General features: G+C 34.9%; 1 protein-coding gene across 1 annotated transcript in view; it reads left to right on the forward strand.

The window, feature by feature from the left end:
- LOC129948165 (neurotrimin) overlaps window positions 1-15,047 on the forward strand; it is a 255,074-nt gene that overhangs the window by 227,402 nt on the left and 12,625 nt on the right. The window contains exons 4-6 of the mRNA XM_056059044.1: window positions 9,710-9,942; window positions 10,043-10,256; window positions 10,331-10,508. Coding sequence (XP_055915019.1) covers window positions 9,710-9,942; window positions 10,043-10,256; window positions 10,331-10,508 — 625 coding nt within the window. The remainder of the gene's footprint in view (window positions 1-9,709; window positions 9,943-10,042; window positions 10,257-10,330; window positions 10,509-15,047) is intronic.

Below are 15,047 nucleotides of genomic sequence, written 5' to 3' on the forward strand. Positions count from 1 at the left end.
AGGGTGTTTCCCAGCGGAGACCTTCGAATTCGCGGCAATTGTGGGACGCAGTTCAGGAAGCATGGCATCAAATACCAATTGAGCGCTGTCGGACCCTAGTCGACTCAATGCCGCGTAGATGTGCAGCGATCATAAAAAACAAAGGTTTTTCAACAAAGTACTGAAAAAATAATGTTAAGTTTGATCATTTGCTTCCTTTTTTTATACTTGAAATGAAATACTCCTATTATTTTGAACAGTTCCTTACTGACTAATTTTAAGAAAATTTATGTTTTTACTATCTTATTTGTTTAAAGCAAAATAGTTAATAAGCATAATTAACACATGACCGAATTTCCTACCTTGTACAAAAGAAAAAGTAAATAAAAATAACTTAGTTAACTATTGAATTGTGATTTTATTTTTAAAAATTAGTCACTCCTATTTTTTTGAACACAACTGTAAATGGTCTTTTTTTGAACCCTAAGAAATCTAAATTCATAGTTCTTGATCTCTTCTTTACTTTCCTTCGATTTTGTTAAGTAATGCCCCCATTGAATATGTTGAAACTGCCAAAAATCTTGGTGTTAACTTTAATGGCTCTTTCACTTGGAACGACCATATAAATGGAATTATAGGCAAAGTTTATGGTGCCCTACGTACTTTATGGGTAACCCAGTATTTTACACTAGTAAACACACGCATGCTGCTTGCCAAGACCTTGTTATTACCAATTTGAATTTATGGTTGTGAACTATATTGCTATTGTTGTTATGAAAGTAAACGTAAACTTAATGTCACTTTTGACAATATTGCTAACTATGTCTTTGGCTTACGAAGATAAGATCGTGCATCCAATTTTGCTACCCTGCTGCTTGATATGACCTTTGATAACTACCTTTAACTTCGTAGTTTGTTGCTATTCGCTGATGTACTGCTTACACACCAACCACAATACTGTTTTGACAAGATAAATTTCCCTACCTCTAGTAAATCTCGTCAATTGATTTATCCTCGCTTCACATGTTTAACTCAGTCCGACTCTATTACGGAAATCCAAGACGCAACAAGAATTAAAAAGGCTCTTAAAGATCATTTTTCACATAGCATTTAAATACTTGAATTATTTTTTGCAAATGTATATTTCTGATACTCTAACTTGTTTTTTTTTTCTTTTTTCGCATTACTTAGCTTCAATCGTGTATTATAATATTAGATACTGAATTATTAGCTTGCTCTATCAATTTTTATTATTAGCTTGTAACTATTTTATAAGATATTGTATCTTACAGTTATTAAGTATTCACGAATAAATTAAATTAAATGAAATACAAATTTCAAAAAAAGGAAAAGTGACACTTTTGTTAAACTAATGGCTTAGTGAAAAACATAATAAATATTTCATATCTATTGATATAAAGCTTTGAATCTCTTGAGATTTGAAGTAAAAAGAGATTCTGAAACTTGTAAATTGTGAGTTCTACATAAACGTTTCTTCCCAACTTATAAGTTTACCTTCCTTATTTTGTTTTAATTTTTTAGAGAAATTATGTTCTTAAATGCACCTATTTCCTCAAATTCAAGAACCTACCATTTTTATCTCTACAATTTTTAAGTTTTGTTGACGCTTTTGAGATAAAAATACGAGCAAGCAGAACAATAGTGCAAAATAATTTGAATACTAAAATTTTTCCGAATTATGGAAACAATATTTCCTATAAGTTGAAATTAGATCGAAGCCATAGTCTCACATTTTTTAAAAGATATTTGTGTCGAAAATCAAGTTGTACAAACTTTTGTCAAAATTTTCTTTCAAGTTTTTATTTTTTGTAAAAAAACTGTCAATTCGATTTTTCTCAAAATTTTTAGAATGTTGAAAACAATATTTCTTATAAGATAAAAAATTTAGAAGCTATAATCGCAAGTTTTTGAAAAGATATTTAAATCAAAAATCAATTCTTACCAACTTTTAATAATTTTTTTGTTCAGGGTTTTACTTCTTGTAAGAAAATTGTGAATTCGATTTTTCTCAAAATTTGTCTGAATGTTGACAACAATATTTCTTATAATTTAAAATTAGTTCGGGACCATTATCTTAAGTTTTTGAAAAGATATTTGAGCCGAAAAGCAATTTGACCAGACGTCAAACACTTTATTTTTCGTTGCACAAAATTGTTTTGGCGATGAAATTTTCAATTTGACAAATCGGACGATTTACAATAACTTCCTATGGAAAGTTAGTTAACGTAATTTCTAATAATTTTTCCAAGAAAATCCAATATCTACAGAAGAGTTAATGTAATGTAAAAGAAAAGGTGTTTTTTTTCCATCGTTTCTAATTATTTTTCCACCACTGTGTGTACAATCTACAGAACAATCAAATTTGAATTGATTAACTTATATCAGCCTAGTTAAGCAACAGGTCATACAAAAACGTATAATTAATTCATATTGAATACACAAAAGGACTTTGCTTTCCCGAGGAGCAATGATTAATGTTCAACGCATAAATTTTTTCGACTTTACTGTATTGACAACAAAAAAATTTCCAAAAATACGTTATACCAACATCCGTATTTTATGTTTTTTATATAATAAAGTGTTTGGCCAACAAACAAACAAAAAAAAGACAGTAGAACGAAGAACATGTGGATTGTCCGAAGGACGAGAGTTTTTGTTTTTCAATGGTTTGGGAATATCAAGCAGATAAGTGTCCCTTTATCTGAAACCAATAATTCTCTCAGCTGAACATATTTATATATTTACATTATAAAATAAGGGTGCCAACGTTTGACAGGATTAAAATATGCAAAGAAAGGGACTTCAAGAAGGACTGACGCCAACGCCTGCTGATGGTATTTTAATGTTCAGAGTAAAATTATGCAGAACCCTTCAAAGTGTCATTGCGTCAATATTCAATATCAACACAAAAAAAATACTCAGAATGGTTTTCAATATTGAAAATAGTTTTTAAATGGGGTTAACTACAAGGATGTCCGCTGTCCACTCCTGAGACCATACATATAGCGGTGGTGGTGGATACCAGACCCCAATGAGACGTGTTTAAGATCGATTTCGTGGGGCTTTTGACGAAATATATGCAGAAGAGAAGATAAGTAGGGTGGATGGGAATGTGTGAATATAAGTTCGAATAAGGATAAGTAAGGATGAGTGAAATGATTGACTTTGAGTAACGATGAGTGAGAATAAATGAGGATATTTTGATGTCCAAAGTTTTTGTTTAAAATTCTCCGAACGGAAGCACACAATTCTCTTTCCACGAGCAAATTTCAAAGAATTTAACAATGAAAAGGAATGGAAGCTATGCGCTAAATTAATTTAAGGTGAATACATTGAGGAAATTGATATGGACCTAAGATTGACGTTCATTAAGTGGTGACATGGCAACGAACTCAAACAATGCACTACTAATCATCAGTTACCAACGTTTTACCCAGCAAGTGAAAGGGTAGATGGTATGGACTTGTTTAAGGAGAATATTACATGTTACACCTCAAGACTACACTACATAAGTTTACGGGCGGTAGTTCACTCAGAGTTTGGATGATATTGGCCTCAAATGCTTGAATCGTTTCCAGATTCGAGATCTGAGAAGGTTATAATCGCAGGTCAGAGAAGGACTGTTGAGATTACCAAGACGGCTGATAACATGATTAAAAAATTTGGTACTCAAAAAATCGATCAAGCAAGATAACGAAAGTTATGAGTTATGTTAAAAGCTTCATTTCGGCCTAATTTCTAATTTAGAGACATGTTTTCAATGTTTCTCAACGTTACATACTTAGGGTGGAGCTACAGTCCGAGACGGACCTGAGCAACCAACATGCATCTCTAGCCAGATCGGTCCCTAGCGGATGTTTTAAACGCCAAGTCGGTTAAGGTTCTCTCCCAACTGCGCCTTCTCTAAGGATTAGATTAAAAGACTTTCCGGTTTGCATCTTTGATATCCATTCGCTCCATATAACCCAGTCATTGGGACTTTTATTGTTTTACCAGATCTTCTCCTCCAATCTCCATTTTTGCAGACGGGTCCAAAAAACACTAGAAGAACTTTTTCTCCAAGTATAATTAGACGTTTTCATCTTGCCTTGACAATGTCCAGGCCTCAGAGCCATAAATGAGAAACGGGATGATGAGTGTCTGATAGAGGGTGGTTTTAGTTGCTCGAGAGAGGGCTTTACTACTCTGATTGCTCTCTAATACGAAAGAAGCAGCGACTTCCAAGAGTTAATCCACGTTTGGTTTCAGTAATGTTGTCATTGTCTTAATAATTTATAGCGATGTCTAGATAAAGTCCTTAATTAATTTTTGTAGTTCAATCTCCTTTCTTGATGACAAATACACTTGGTTTTGCCATCATTTGCCACAAACCAATCTTTTCCGCTTCCGTCACAATGCTCAAAAACGCGCCACTGACATCATTGATATTCTTGTTATGTCAATTTCATCGGCGGCGTAACCAAGTATATGGACGGACCCTTCTTGGGATAATTGCGCCTCTAGTGTCAACCATTGAGTTTTGCGCAATTCTTTTTAGAACGATGTTGAACAAGCCACATGACAGTGCATCGATTTGTCTAATACCTTTTTTTACAAAAGTATCGGTGAAATCTTTTCAGACCTTAATAGAGCAGCGTGCATTCTCCATCGTCATTCTTCACAAAACGGATATTGTATATTTTTCTTGTCTTTTTTAATTAAAGATATCAAAAAGAGTTTAGGTATTTGATAAAAAGAAATTTATTATAATGTAAATCCTATGGGCCAGTTCGGCAACCTGATCGGTCCCAGCTCTGAGTAGGGTTGTCCGTCAATATGTGACAACTTTTCCCTCCTTATAAGTCGAGACGGTTTGGTGCTCTTCTCGTTCTCTTAGACCGCCTTGGGCTTGCTGGTACTGAGGGTTGATGAGCGATTGGTTGGCTTCTTGATTTAGGTTTTGGTGATGTTGACACTTCCGGTGGTGTATACGTAATGGCTGGTAATGATGTGGTAAGTGCTGGTGCTGGTATGGTAGATGCTGGTGTTGGTGACGATTCCGGTGATGCGTGAATAACAGCTGGTTGGTTTGGTACTGATTCGGAGGTGTTCGTTTGTTGTACGTCATTGTCATGTTTTTGTATCGTTATCGTTAGTCGTGGTATTTTTATTTGATATCTCGATTAAAGGATTTGAATTATAGTTATTTTTATCATTTGTTTTTCTGCAATCGGTTCTTCGAAGTTGGTTGACATGTCGTGTGTGTTTCTCATCGTCAATTAGTATTTCGTACATTCTACTTCCTATTTTCCGAATTATCCTTCCCAATTTCCACTTGCAGCATTTGTTGTTCTAAAATCGAGCTGGAATCTACTCACCGTCAGCAAATTCTCTAGGTTCTTTATAGCTAAAATCGCTTTGTGTGACATCAGTTTTAACAAGGTCGATTCTGGTTCGAATTGTTCTTTTGAACATCATCTCAGCTGGTGAAACCCTGTTGTTGCGTTAGGTATTTTTCTGTACTGCATCAGAAATCTGCATAATTTGAGATTCAAATCACCATCTTCATTTGACATTGCTCTTAACCCTTCCTTTACGGTTGAAATGTAACGTTCTGCTTGTCCGTTATGAAGACGGATGATATGGAGCGCAAAATATGTGACGAATGCCATTGGACTTGGTGAAATCTTGAAATTCACGGGATGAAAAATTTGTACCATTGTCAAAAACTAATGTGAGCGGTAATCCAAATCTTGCAAAGATCTCGCGAAGAATCTTTATTGTTCTTGAAGAGCTTATTGTTTGCGTAGGGATGGCTTCCACCCATTTTGTGTGAGCGTCTACAACGATGAGTATATAGCAGTTTATAAAGGGTACAGCATAGTCAATATGGACTCTCTGCCAGGGTGTAGTAGGATAATCCCAATGATGAGGTGTTTCTTTCCATTCAGCAATTGTGCACCTCTTTGTAGTGCGTTGTAGTATTGCTTACATTCACTGTCTTTTAAAATTTCTCTCTGGATTTCTTTTTGAGTTACTGGCATTGTCTCAATCTGGTTAAGCTGGAAAATTGTAGTTTCATCTTTGGAAAGTCCGCGTTACTGTGATCTTTTGTGTTTCGATATCGAATCTCGTAATCAAATCCTGATAAAAAATTTGCATAGTGAAGCAATCTTACTGCTGACATGGATCGTAAGTCCTTATTTGGATGAAATATTCTGGTTAAGGGTTTGTGATCTGTAATCAATATTATCTTACGGCCCTAACAATATTGGAAAAATTTCTTTAATCCCCAGATAATTGCAGTGGCTTCTTTGTCGATTTGTGAGTAATTCTTTTCTGAGTTTGTTAAAGTTCTCGATGCGAAAGCTATTGGTCGTTCATTCTGATGTGCGTCGATGTGGGAAATTACTGCTCCAACTCCATTTGGAGATGCATCCCTGGTTAGGAACAAAGGTAGCTTGTTATCAAACGGAATCAATACTTTCGTACAAGTAATTTCGTTTTTAATTTGTTTAAAAATTTCTTCACATTCAGTTGACCAATAAAATTGTACATTATTTTTCAATAGGTTGTAAATGGGCTGTGAACGATACGCTTATTTTGGTAAAAACTTTTGGTAGTAATTTACTAAAGCTAAAAATGTTCGAGTTTGGAATTTTGAATACTTTGGATTTTGTCGTTCATTGGTTTAATACCCAGTTTATCAACGTACTGACCCAAATACGTAATGTGGTCAAGTAGAAATTGGCATTTAGTTTTGTTCAGGTGTAGTCCGTGTGAACGTAATCTTTGAAGAACTTGTTTGAAACGTACTAGCAGCTCTTCATAGGTATACTTCCTTGTAGTTTAATGTCGTCAAAAAAGCATGATACTCCATCGATGTCTTGAAGAATTGAATCCATAAATCTCTGCCAACTTTTCGGGGCTGCTTTCACACCAAACATCAGTCACTTAACCTTGTAAGTGCCTTTATGTGTACTTATTGCTTGTAGTATTGAAATTTTTTCATCCACTTCCATATGTAAATACTATTGGTGTAGATCCAGTGTCATAAAGTATTTTCCTCCGCTCATTTTTGCAAAGATATCATCGACTGTCGGTATCGGGTAGCTGTCATCTTTGATAGCCTTGTTGATTGTGATTTTGTAATCGGCACATAAGCGAATATCACCGTTTTTCTTTACTACTGGGACGATGGGTGTACCCCACTACGAAAACTCTACCTTTTCAATTGTCCCGTTGTTTTCTAACCGTGATAATTCATTTTCGATTCTATCTTTTAACGCGTATGGAACGGGACGATGTCCTATAACTTTTGGTGTCATGTTTTCTTGGAGTTCTAGTTTACATTTGTAATTTGGAATTTTGCCGGTAGTTTCTACGAAAATGTCATTGTAGTCATTTAAGATTTTGTCAATCTCGTTCTTGCATTGACTTTCGTCCATTTCACTTACAAGTGATTTCAAGTCTAGTAAATTCAATTCTAATTTTCGAAACCATTCTCGGCCAAGTATCGCATCTACTTTTGCATAAATGACGTATAAATCACATTGTACAACTGTGCTCTTGGGCGAGACATTCAATTTAGTTTTACCGATAGGATGTATTATTTCACCCGTATACGTTCGTAATTGTAATGAAGTCGGCTGGAGTCTAATATCCGGAAGTAATTTTTCTTCACATTGTAATGACATTGTTGAGACCGCCGCACCTGTATCCACTTCCATTAAGCATTGTGCATCTTCGGTGTTAACATTTGTTATGAATTTTTCATTATGTACTCCTATGTTCTTCACCTGTACTATTTGTATAGTGTTGATGTCCTCAAAAGCATCGGAATCGGTGTCATCGTTATCGTAATCGTATGTAGAAATTCCGATAGCACGATTTTCAGCTATTTTGTCACCAAAGCAAGCTTCTTGAACGTTGCACTCTTCTTGCATTTGTGGCATTTAAGATTTTTGTGTGGCCACATTTGAAACATTTGCCTTTTATTTTGCTGAATTTCGAATATCAATTACTTTTACTTTTGCGATAGACTCCCCCTCGTGCTGAACTCTATTTGAAAATGTATGCTGTTTAGAAATTTCGCTCGGTATAGGGCATAAATGCGAACGTAACAAGGCTTTTAAATCTTAAAATTATTTGTTTTTTTATTATCAGGGGCGGTCAAACATGTAAGGGTGTGATATAGTTTTGGGCTAAGACAATGAAGCAATATTTTGACGCAAATTTTGTCACCTTCTACATCTTTGCTTGACCAACCTCTGAGATCCAAATAGTTTTCGACTCTTTTTAAATACGAATCGAACGTTTCATTATTTTCGTCGAATGATTGCAAATTTATGCCTTGAGATGCTTGAGCTGGAGTCGCAGGGGTTATTTTTCTAGGAACCTGAAGACGAACTTCGACTAATTTCTTCAAGGTGTCATCGATGTTAGCAGTTGACATGACGCTGATGACTTTTCTCGAGTATAAATGAATTTCTATTTATTTTATTTTACTTTATTTTATTTTTAGTTAAAGTCTTGGCGTAGTGCAGTTCGTTTGTAATATTTGTAAAAAGTATTGTACCTAAATTTACCAAACCAATTTGAACGCTGTAACTTAACCTTAAAATTTGTCTTCCCTTGTTGAAATTTGTATATATGATGTGCACATGTAATTTGTTCTGGGTTTTAATCCACAGACTCGTTCGCCAATTATTGTTTATTTTTCTTGTCTTTTTTAATTTAAGATATCAAAAAGAGTTTAGGTATTTGATAAAAAGAAATTTATTATAATGTAAATCTTATTCGTAAAAGAAAATGAAGTGCATAAAAACTGTTGTATCCATGGCTGAGTGGTTGGGAATAATGATGAATGCACCAGACAAACGAAATGGCACAGAGTTGTCAAAACGACCTATGGACCCGTTCGGCAACCTGTTCGGTCCCAGCTCTGAGCAGGGTTGTCCGTCAATATGTGACAACGGACAAATTTGATAGGGATGCCATAACTGTCATACTCGGCCTTGAAATCGATAAAGAGATTATCATTTTAAAGTTCCTGGGTTTTTTCCAAGATCTGCCGTAATGTAAGTATTTTGTCAATGTTGGATTTCCTTGATCTAAAGCCACTACTGATATGGACCTATCAGTTTGTTGACGAACGGCAAAAAGGATTCTATAGGCGATGCCTCAGAAGTTGGTGCAGTTCCGAGGGTCTCATTTCTTGAGATTGGTCAAACGATGCTGAGATTCCACTTGTAAGGCGTCCTCACTTCTGACCATATTTTGCAGATGAGCTGATTCTCCTTTCTGGGTAATAGCCTGTTGCTTTGAACAAATTGGCAGCGATGCTTCAGCTCAGCAGCTTTGTTGGACTTCAAATGAGATTAGGCTATCTTCACCTCGTCAGGGTTGTGTAGATGGAATTATTGTTTTTCATTCCTTAAGTTGAATGGTGTTATGTACCTTGCAGTGGAATTCGATTCGACAGTGCAGCAGACTTATGCTATTGAATTTCTGTCCAAAATTATCTTGCTTTGTACTTTCTCCCATAATCCACTTCTTCTTTAAAATCAAATTGAAATTCATTCAACTCATGTCAAGACATTTTGAACATGTTTTTTTTTAATTTGTATTAAAAACCCGTTTTCAACACATAATAATCTTTGAATAAAAATCAATGAGACTCTAATAAATCTAGCCTTGAACTACATATATATAACTTATATCTTTTCAGTTAAACGTCCGAAAGCAGGTGATCCATTCGATTTGTTTCCAAAAAATTTCTGGCAGGAATTCTCATCACCGTTCACAGATACTCCGGATGATGAGGAATTTCACGTTGTTGAAGCCACAACACACGAACCATTTCCATTTTTCGCTGAACCCTATACAACAGTCAATGTTAGCGCTCAACTGGGAACAAATGTTTATCTGCATTGTCGTGTAAATGATCTCCAAGGAAAAACAGTACGCATTATTCTTTTCTTCTTGACGAATTTTATACCCATACATACATACTGGGGTACTATAAATGTATAAATAAAAATTGATTGATTTTCTATTATAGGTTTCTTGGATGCGAAGAAAAGGAGATGACTTAACTTTGATTACATTTGGAAGGCATACATACAGCAGTGATTCGAGGTATTCATTTGATTTTGAGGAGCCCAACGACTGGAAGCTTCTTATACAATATGCTAATGAACGGGATGATGGGCCTTACGAGTGTCAAGTTTCATCACATCCTCCTTTAGTGTTGTTGGTTTATTTAACAGTTATTGGTATATAAGATACTTTGAAGTAAAAATATTGATTTTTTATAGATTTAATCATTGTTTTTTTTATTGAAATTCAGTTCCACACGTCCAAATTGTTGACGAAAGAGGATCTTCGACGCCAGAAAAATACTATAAAACTGGTAGCACTATCGAACTACAATGTGATATCACAAAAATTCCACAACCATCATCATATATCACATGGAAGCACGGAAATCGAATGCTTAATTATGATACCAGTCGAGGGGGAATAAGGTTAGCAAAATCATAAAGAAATGTCACATGTATTTTTTGTAAACTATGCACCTAAGTCTTATGTAAGTTTTTTCTTGAGACAAGAGTCTTTAAAGTAAAATGCTTAATTTCAATTTGGTAATAAATCAACTAACCTAGTTTTTGTTTCGAACTTTTCTCGTCAATTACTCACCTCCATACGTGGTGAACACAAAAATAGCAGAAAGTAAAATATTGAAGAAATAAAAATAATAAAAAATGAAAAACAACATTGAAATAGCAACGTTAGTTTCATTTAGTTTTGTATCTAGTTTTATGACTATGGAAATTGAAACAAATGATTCTGTTGTTTGGTAGTTTTTAATATTTCCCTGACTTTCAAAACAGCCTGAATCAACCAAATGCTTGCAACGCTCTGCTGGTATTCCATACTGCTGTCCAAAGTTGATTGTTATGGCTGAAACACAAACACGCTTCAGACTGCCGTTTATGAGTTCAGCCATAGGAATTTAATGCCTGCTATCACAATAAAGCTTCGTGTGACAATCGTAAGGAAAAACACGTCATGTTACGTAATGTGACTCCAAACGGAAGCTCTAGTTAAAATTTGCTGAACATTTGCTTTGTCTGACAGCTCAACAGCTGTATAAAAAGTCATTAAACAAAATTCATTTGCTTTTAGATAGATGCCAATTGGTTATTATAGGCTTTATAAACTACTTCCGCGATAAATTTAATGTGTTCGATTTAAAAATTCATATTTTTACTGCACGACAAATCAAAACAAACTTTTGAGAAAAAATAACAGCTGCTAATGACAGAAGTGCCATTTTAGACGAAGCGGAAGTTGAAGCGTTTTTGTGTTTCAACCATTATTGGTAGAAGATGAAATGTTTGACTGTTAACAGTCGAATTGTTTTTTGCTGAACACCGTTTGATTTAATAAATATGATTTAAAATCATGAAATTGAATATAAAAATAAACTAGCATAGTGTTCACATATGCGTTTCGCCCCGATGTAATGGTTGGGCTCATCAGAAGATGACCATTACAAATTGTCTTAACGCATATTTTCTCGAGATTCCATATAACACAGTAGCTCTATGTAGCTCATATTATATGGAATCTCGATTTATTCGAGAAAATATGCGTCAAGACAATTTGTAATGGTCATCTTCTGATGAGCCCAACCATTACATCGGGCGAAACGCATATATTAACACCATACTGGTTTATTTTTATATTCAATTTCAAGATTTTAAATCATATTTAATAAATTATTGGTTGGATTGGCATCATGAACCTCCTATAAGGTCCTCCAAATATTTTCAGTGTGATATATGTAAGTCACGAGACTGGACCCGCCAAAAAAATCCCCATACGCGATGTACCCCAGCATTTGACGGTTTTCTTTGTGTATTTAAGTAGGTTTTCGGTGTTCTGGGGAAGTCCGAGATTCAGTGCAACCATACAAAACAATTTTGGATACATTAAATCCATTAAATACTTCGCCATTTTTCCACAAAAGTTAGTAAAAATCTATAGCCACTTTCAACAATTTTTTCTTATGATTTTTTTAAGTAAAGGCGTTTTTCTTAGGCTATGTACATTAGGGTGTCCCGACAAATTTTTGTGGATTTTCCGAACAAAAGACCTTTCAAAACTTGCGTAATTGGACTTAGATTACAAAAATAAATAAACAAAAAAATATTAAAATTTGTCTAGGGGGTTGTATCGACCCCCAAAATTTTGACAAATTGATATTTTTATGCATTTTTCCCTTCCTTAATTTCGGTTCCTGAGCTTTTTATCTTATTAGGTTTAGAACATGTTTGACGTTTTGATTTCTATGCAACAATACGTTTCCAAAGGTTTCAAATTTACCCCCAAATAGGTGACCAAAATTGATTTTTTTTAATTTTTGGCGCATATTGCTATTATCATTATTTTCCTGGAACTTAAATCCACTGCTCTATAAATCTGACACACTTTGAATTAAAGTTTCTATACCTATCCGATATGGGTTTTAACCTGTTTCCTGCCTGTAAAATACACAACTTAATCCGGTAATAAAGTCGGATTTAAAACTGATGGCTGTTTTCTACCTGAGAAATATCTACACAATTCAATCTGGTAAAAAAGTCGGATTTAAAGCGCAAGGATTTGAAAAGTGGGCGTTTTGTGGACAAATATGTAAAAAACCACTTATGTGGTTTATTTGTTTATAACCAAATGGGTTGTTGAACTCCATAATTGTAGACCTGATCTTATACAAAAGCCACACTTTGAAGTCATTAGTATTCATTCGAGATCCTCCACGGGTTGTGTAATGTGTAAAGTGCGTTGTAACAGTTTTAAAAGCAATTTTTGTGATTTTTTTAAAATAATGAGTTCAAGACGTAGTGGGACTACTTGTGCTATATTGGGATCATACAAAAACTTGACGATCGGCAGCTACCAACTACAAGAGATGTCATTAAATTAATTTTGTTTGTAAGGAACGAACTAAAACTTAAATTCAACGAAAAGGATCCTTCCCATTCAGAAATATATGCGATTGTTTTTGAAGAAATCGACAATATTTGGGCTAAAGCTTCGATTTCAATTGTAATTAAGGAAAGAGTTATTCAATTACTTAAATCCTGTTTCAAAAGGTACAATATTGTGAAGCGATACCCCAAAAGAAAACAAAATGCTTATTTCGAAAACAAACTGAAGTGTTTTTTACAGTCATCTGGGAAGCTTTTCGACGTTGCTGCTTGTAAATGCACTTCATTTGAAACTTGTTCGTGTTTAAAACCAAAGAAAGTTCCCATCCATGAGAGAAGTTTATTGTTGGATCAAAGAAATGAAAGAAAAATGGTTATAAGCGAGTTTGACAAGAAAGAAACAAATATCTTGAAGAAACGAAAGCAGAGGTAAATTGAAGAGGCAAAGAGGGAAGCAAAAAAATGGTCTACGCAGGAAGCGGATATTGTCTCAGGAAACTGCAATGAAGAGTTGGCGCGTGAATCTTCCCCAGAAACACATTCGGTAACAGAGGCATCCCCAATTGATGTTGCCAATAGTTGCAAACGCCAAGGTATGTGATCGATACGGTTTATCGACGCGATCTGCTGCTGCAGTCGTTTCTGCTGTTTTGGCTGATGTCGGCTTGGTTTCTTCCAAAGATTCAACTCTTGTTATAGACAAAAATAAGATCCACAGAGCTGTATCGAAATCACCTAAAGAAGCTTTAGAAGATATTGGAGGTATTGCTATAAAAAGCATTTACTTTGATGGAAGAAAGGACAAGACCCTGATAAAAGAGAAAATAGGGGCGCGTTATCACCGTAAAGAAATTTTTGAAGAACACATCTCAATTTTGGCAGAGCCTGGATCAATTTACTTGGGACACACAACAGTAGGTCGTGGCACCGCAAAAGCAATTTTTACTTCCATCACAACCTTTTTAGAGAGTCAAGGCTGGAATTTAGAAGACGTGCTTTGCATTGGATGTGACGGAACTGCAACTAACACTAGTTGGAAGGGAGGCGTCATTCAAAATTTAGAGGGGTTCTTGAAGAGAACGCTGCAATGGTGTATTTGCATGCTTCACGCCGTTACCTCTTCGTTATTTATCCTGTACATTAGATAGTTGCACTTCGAGTCCTAGAGAATATTCTGGAACAATTGGGAAACAATTAGCTGATTGCGGAAGTAAAACCACCGTGAGATTTTGTGCAATGGCTGGTATTATGCCTGACTTGCCGAAAAATGTGATTGAAGAACTTAGTACGGATCAAAAATATCTTTATCAGATATGTCAAGTCAAGCTGTATTTGCTGGTTTCTGTTCTCCTGAGCTGGAAAACCGTCAACTCGGAAAAATGGCGCACTCGAGATGGCTTACTTCAGCTAATCGCATACTGAGACTTTATGTTAGTACTCTTCGTCCATCAGAGAATTTGCTATTGCTTGTCAACTACGTCGTCAAAGTATACGCTCCAATTTGTTTCCGAATCAAGCGACAGGCATCTTTTAAGGATGGAGCCAAACATATTTTCCAATAATTAATGAACTCTCGATATTTACCCGAAAATTCGAGATGTATTGTGGATTCTGTTATAGAAAGAAATGCTTATTTTGCACATCCAGAAAACCTGCTTATCAGTATGTTGTTTGATGAAAGGGACCACATTCGGGAGCTGGCATTGCGAAGAATAAAAAAAGCTAGAGAAGTTGAAAATATCAAGAATCGCATAATATATAAACCACCAAAGATCAACTTCTCTGCTAAAGATTATACCGAAAGATGTGTTAAACTGGTAACAGAGGCATCACAGAGTGTAACTGACCCTACTTCTAGAGATGGCTTTATTGAAAACAAGTTGAAATCTCGTGCAGAAATGCCAAATTTTGGACACAAAAATAAGTTTAAATTCTAAGGTTATGTCATTAATTATTTTGTTTTTATGTGATTTGTTTAAATAATACTAATAATTAAATACGTTTAAGATTTAATTTTTTCATATTTTTATTCAAACGGTCAAATTATGTAAAAACATGAAATTTAAAAAT

Source organism: Eupeodes corollae, chromosome 2, assembly GCF_945859685.1.
Source record: "Eupeodes corollae chromosome 2, idEupCoro1.1, whole genome shotgun sequence".
Taxonomy (NCBI): Eukaryota; Metazoa; Arthropoda; class Insecta; order Diptera; family Syrphidae; genus Eupeodes; species Eupeodes corollae.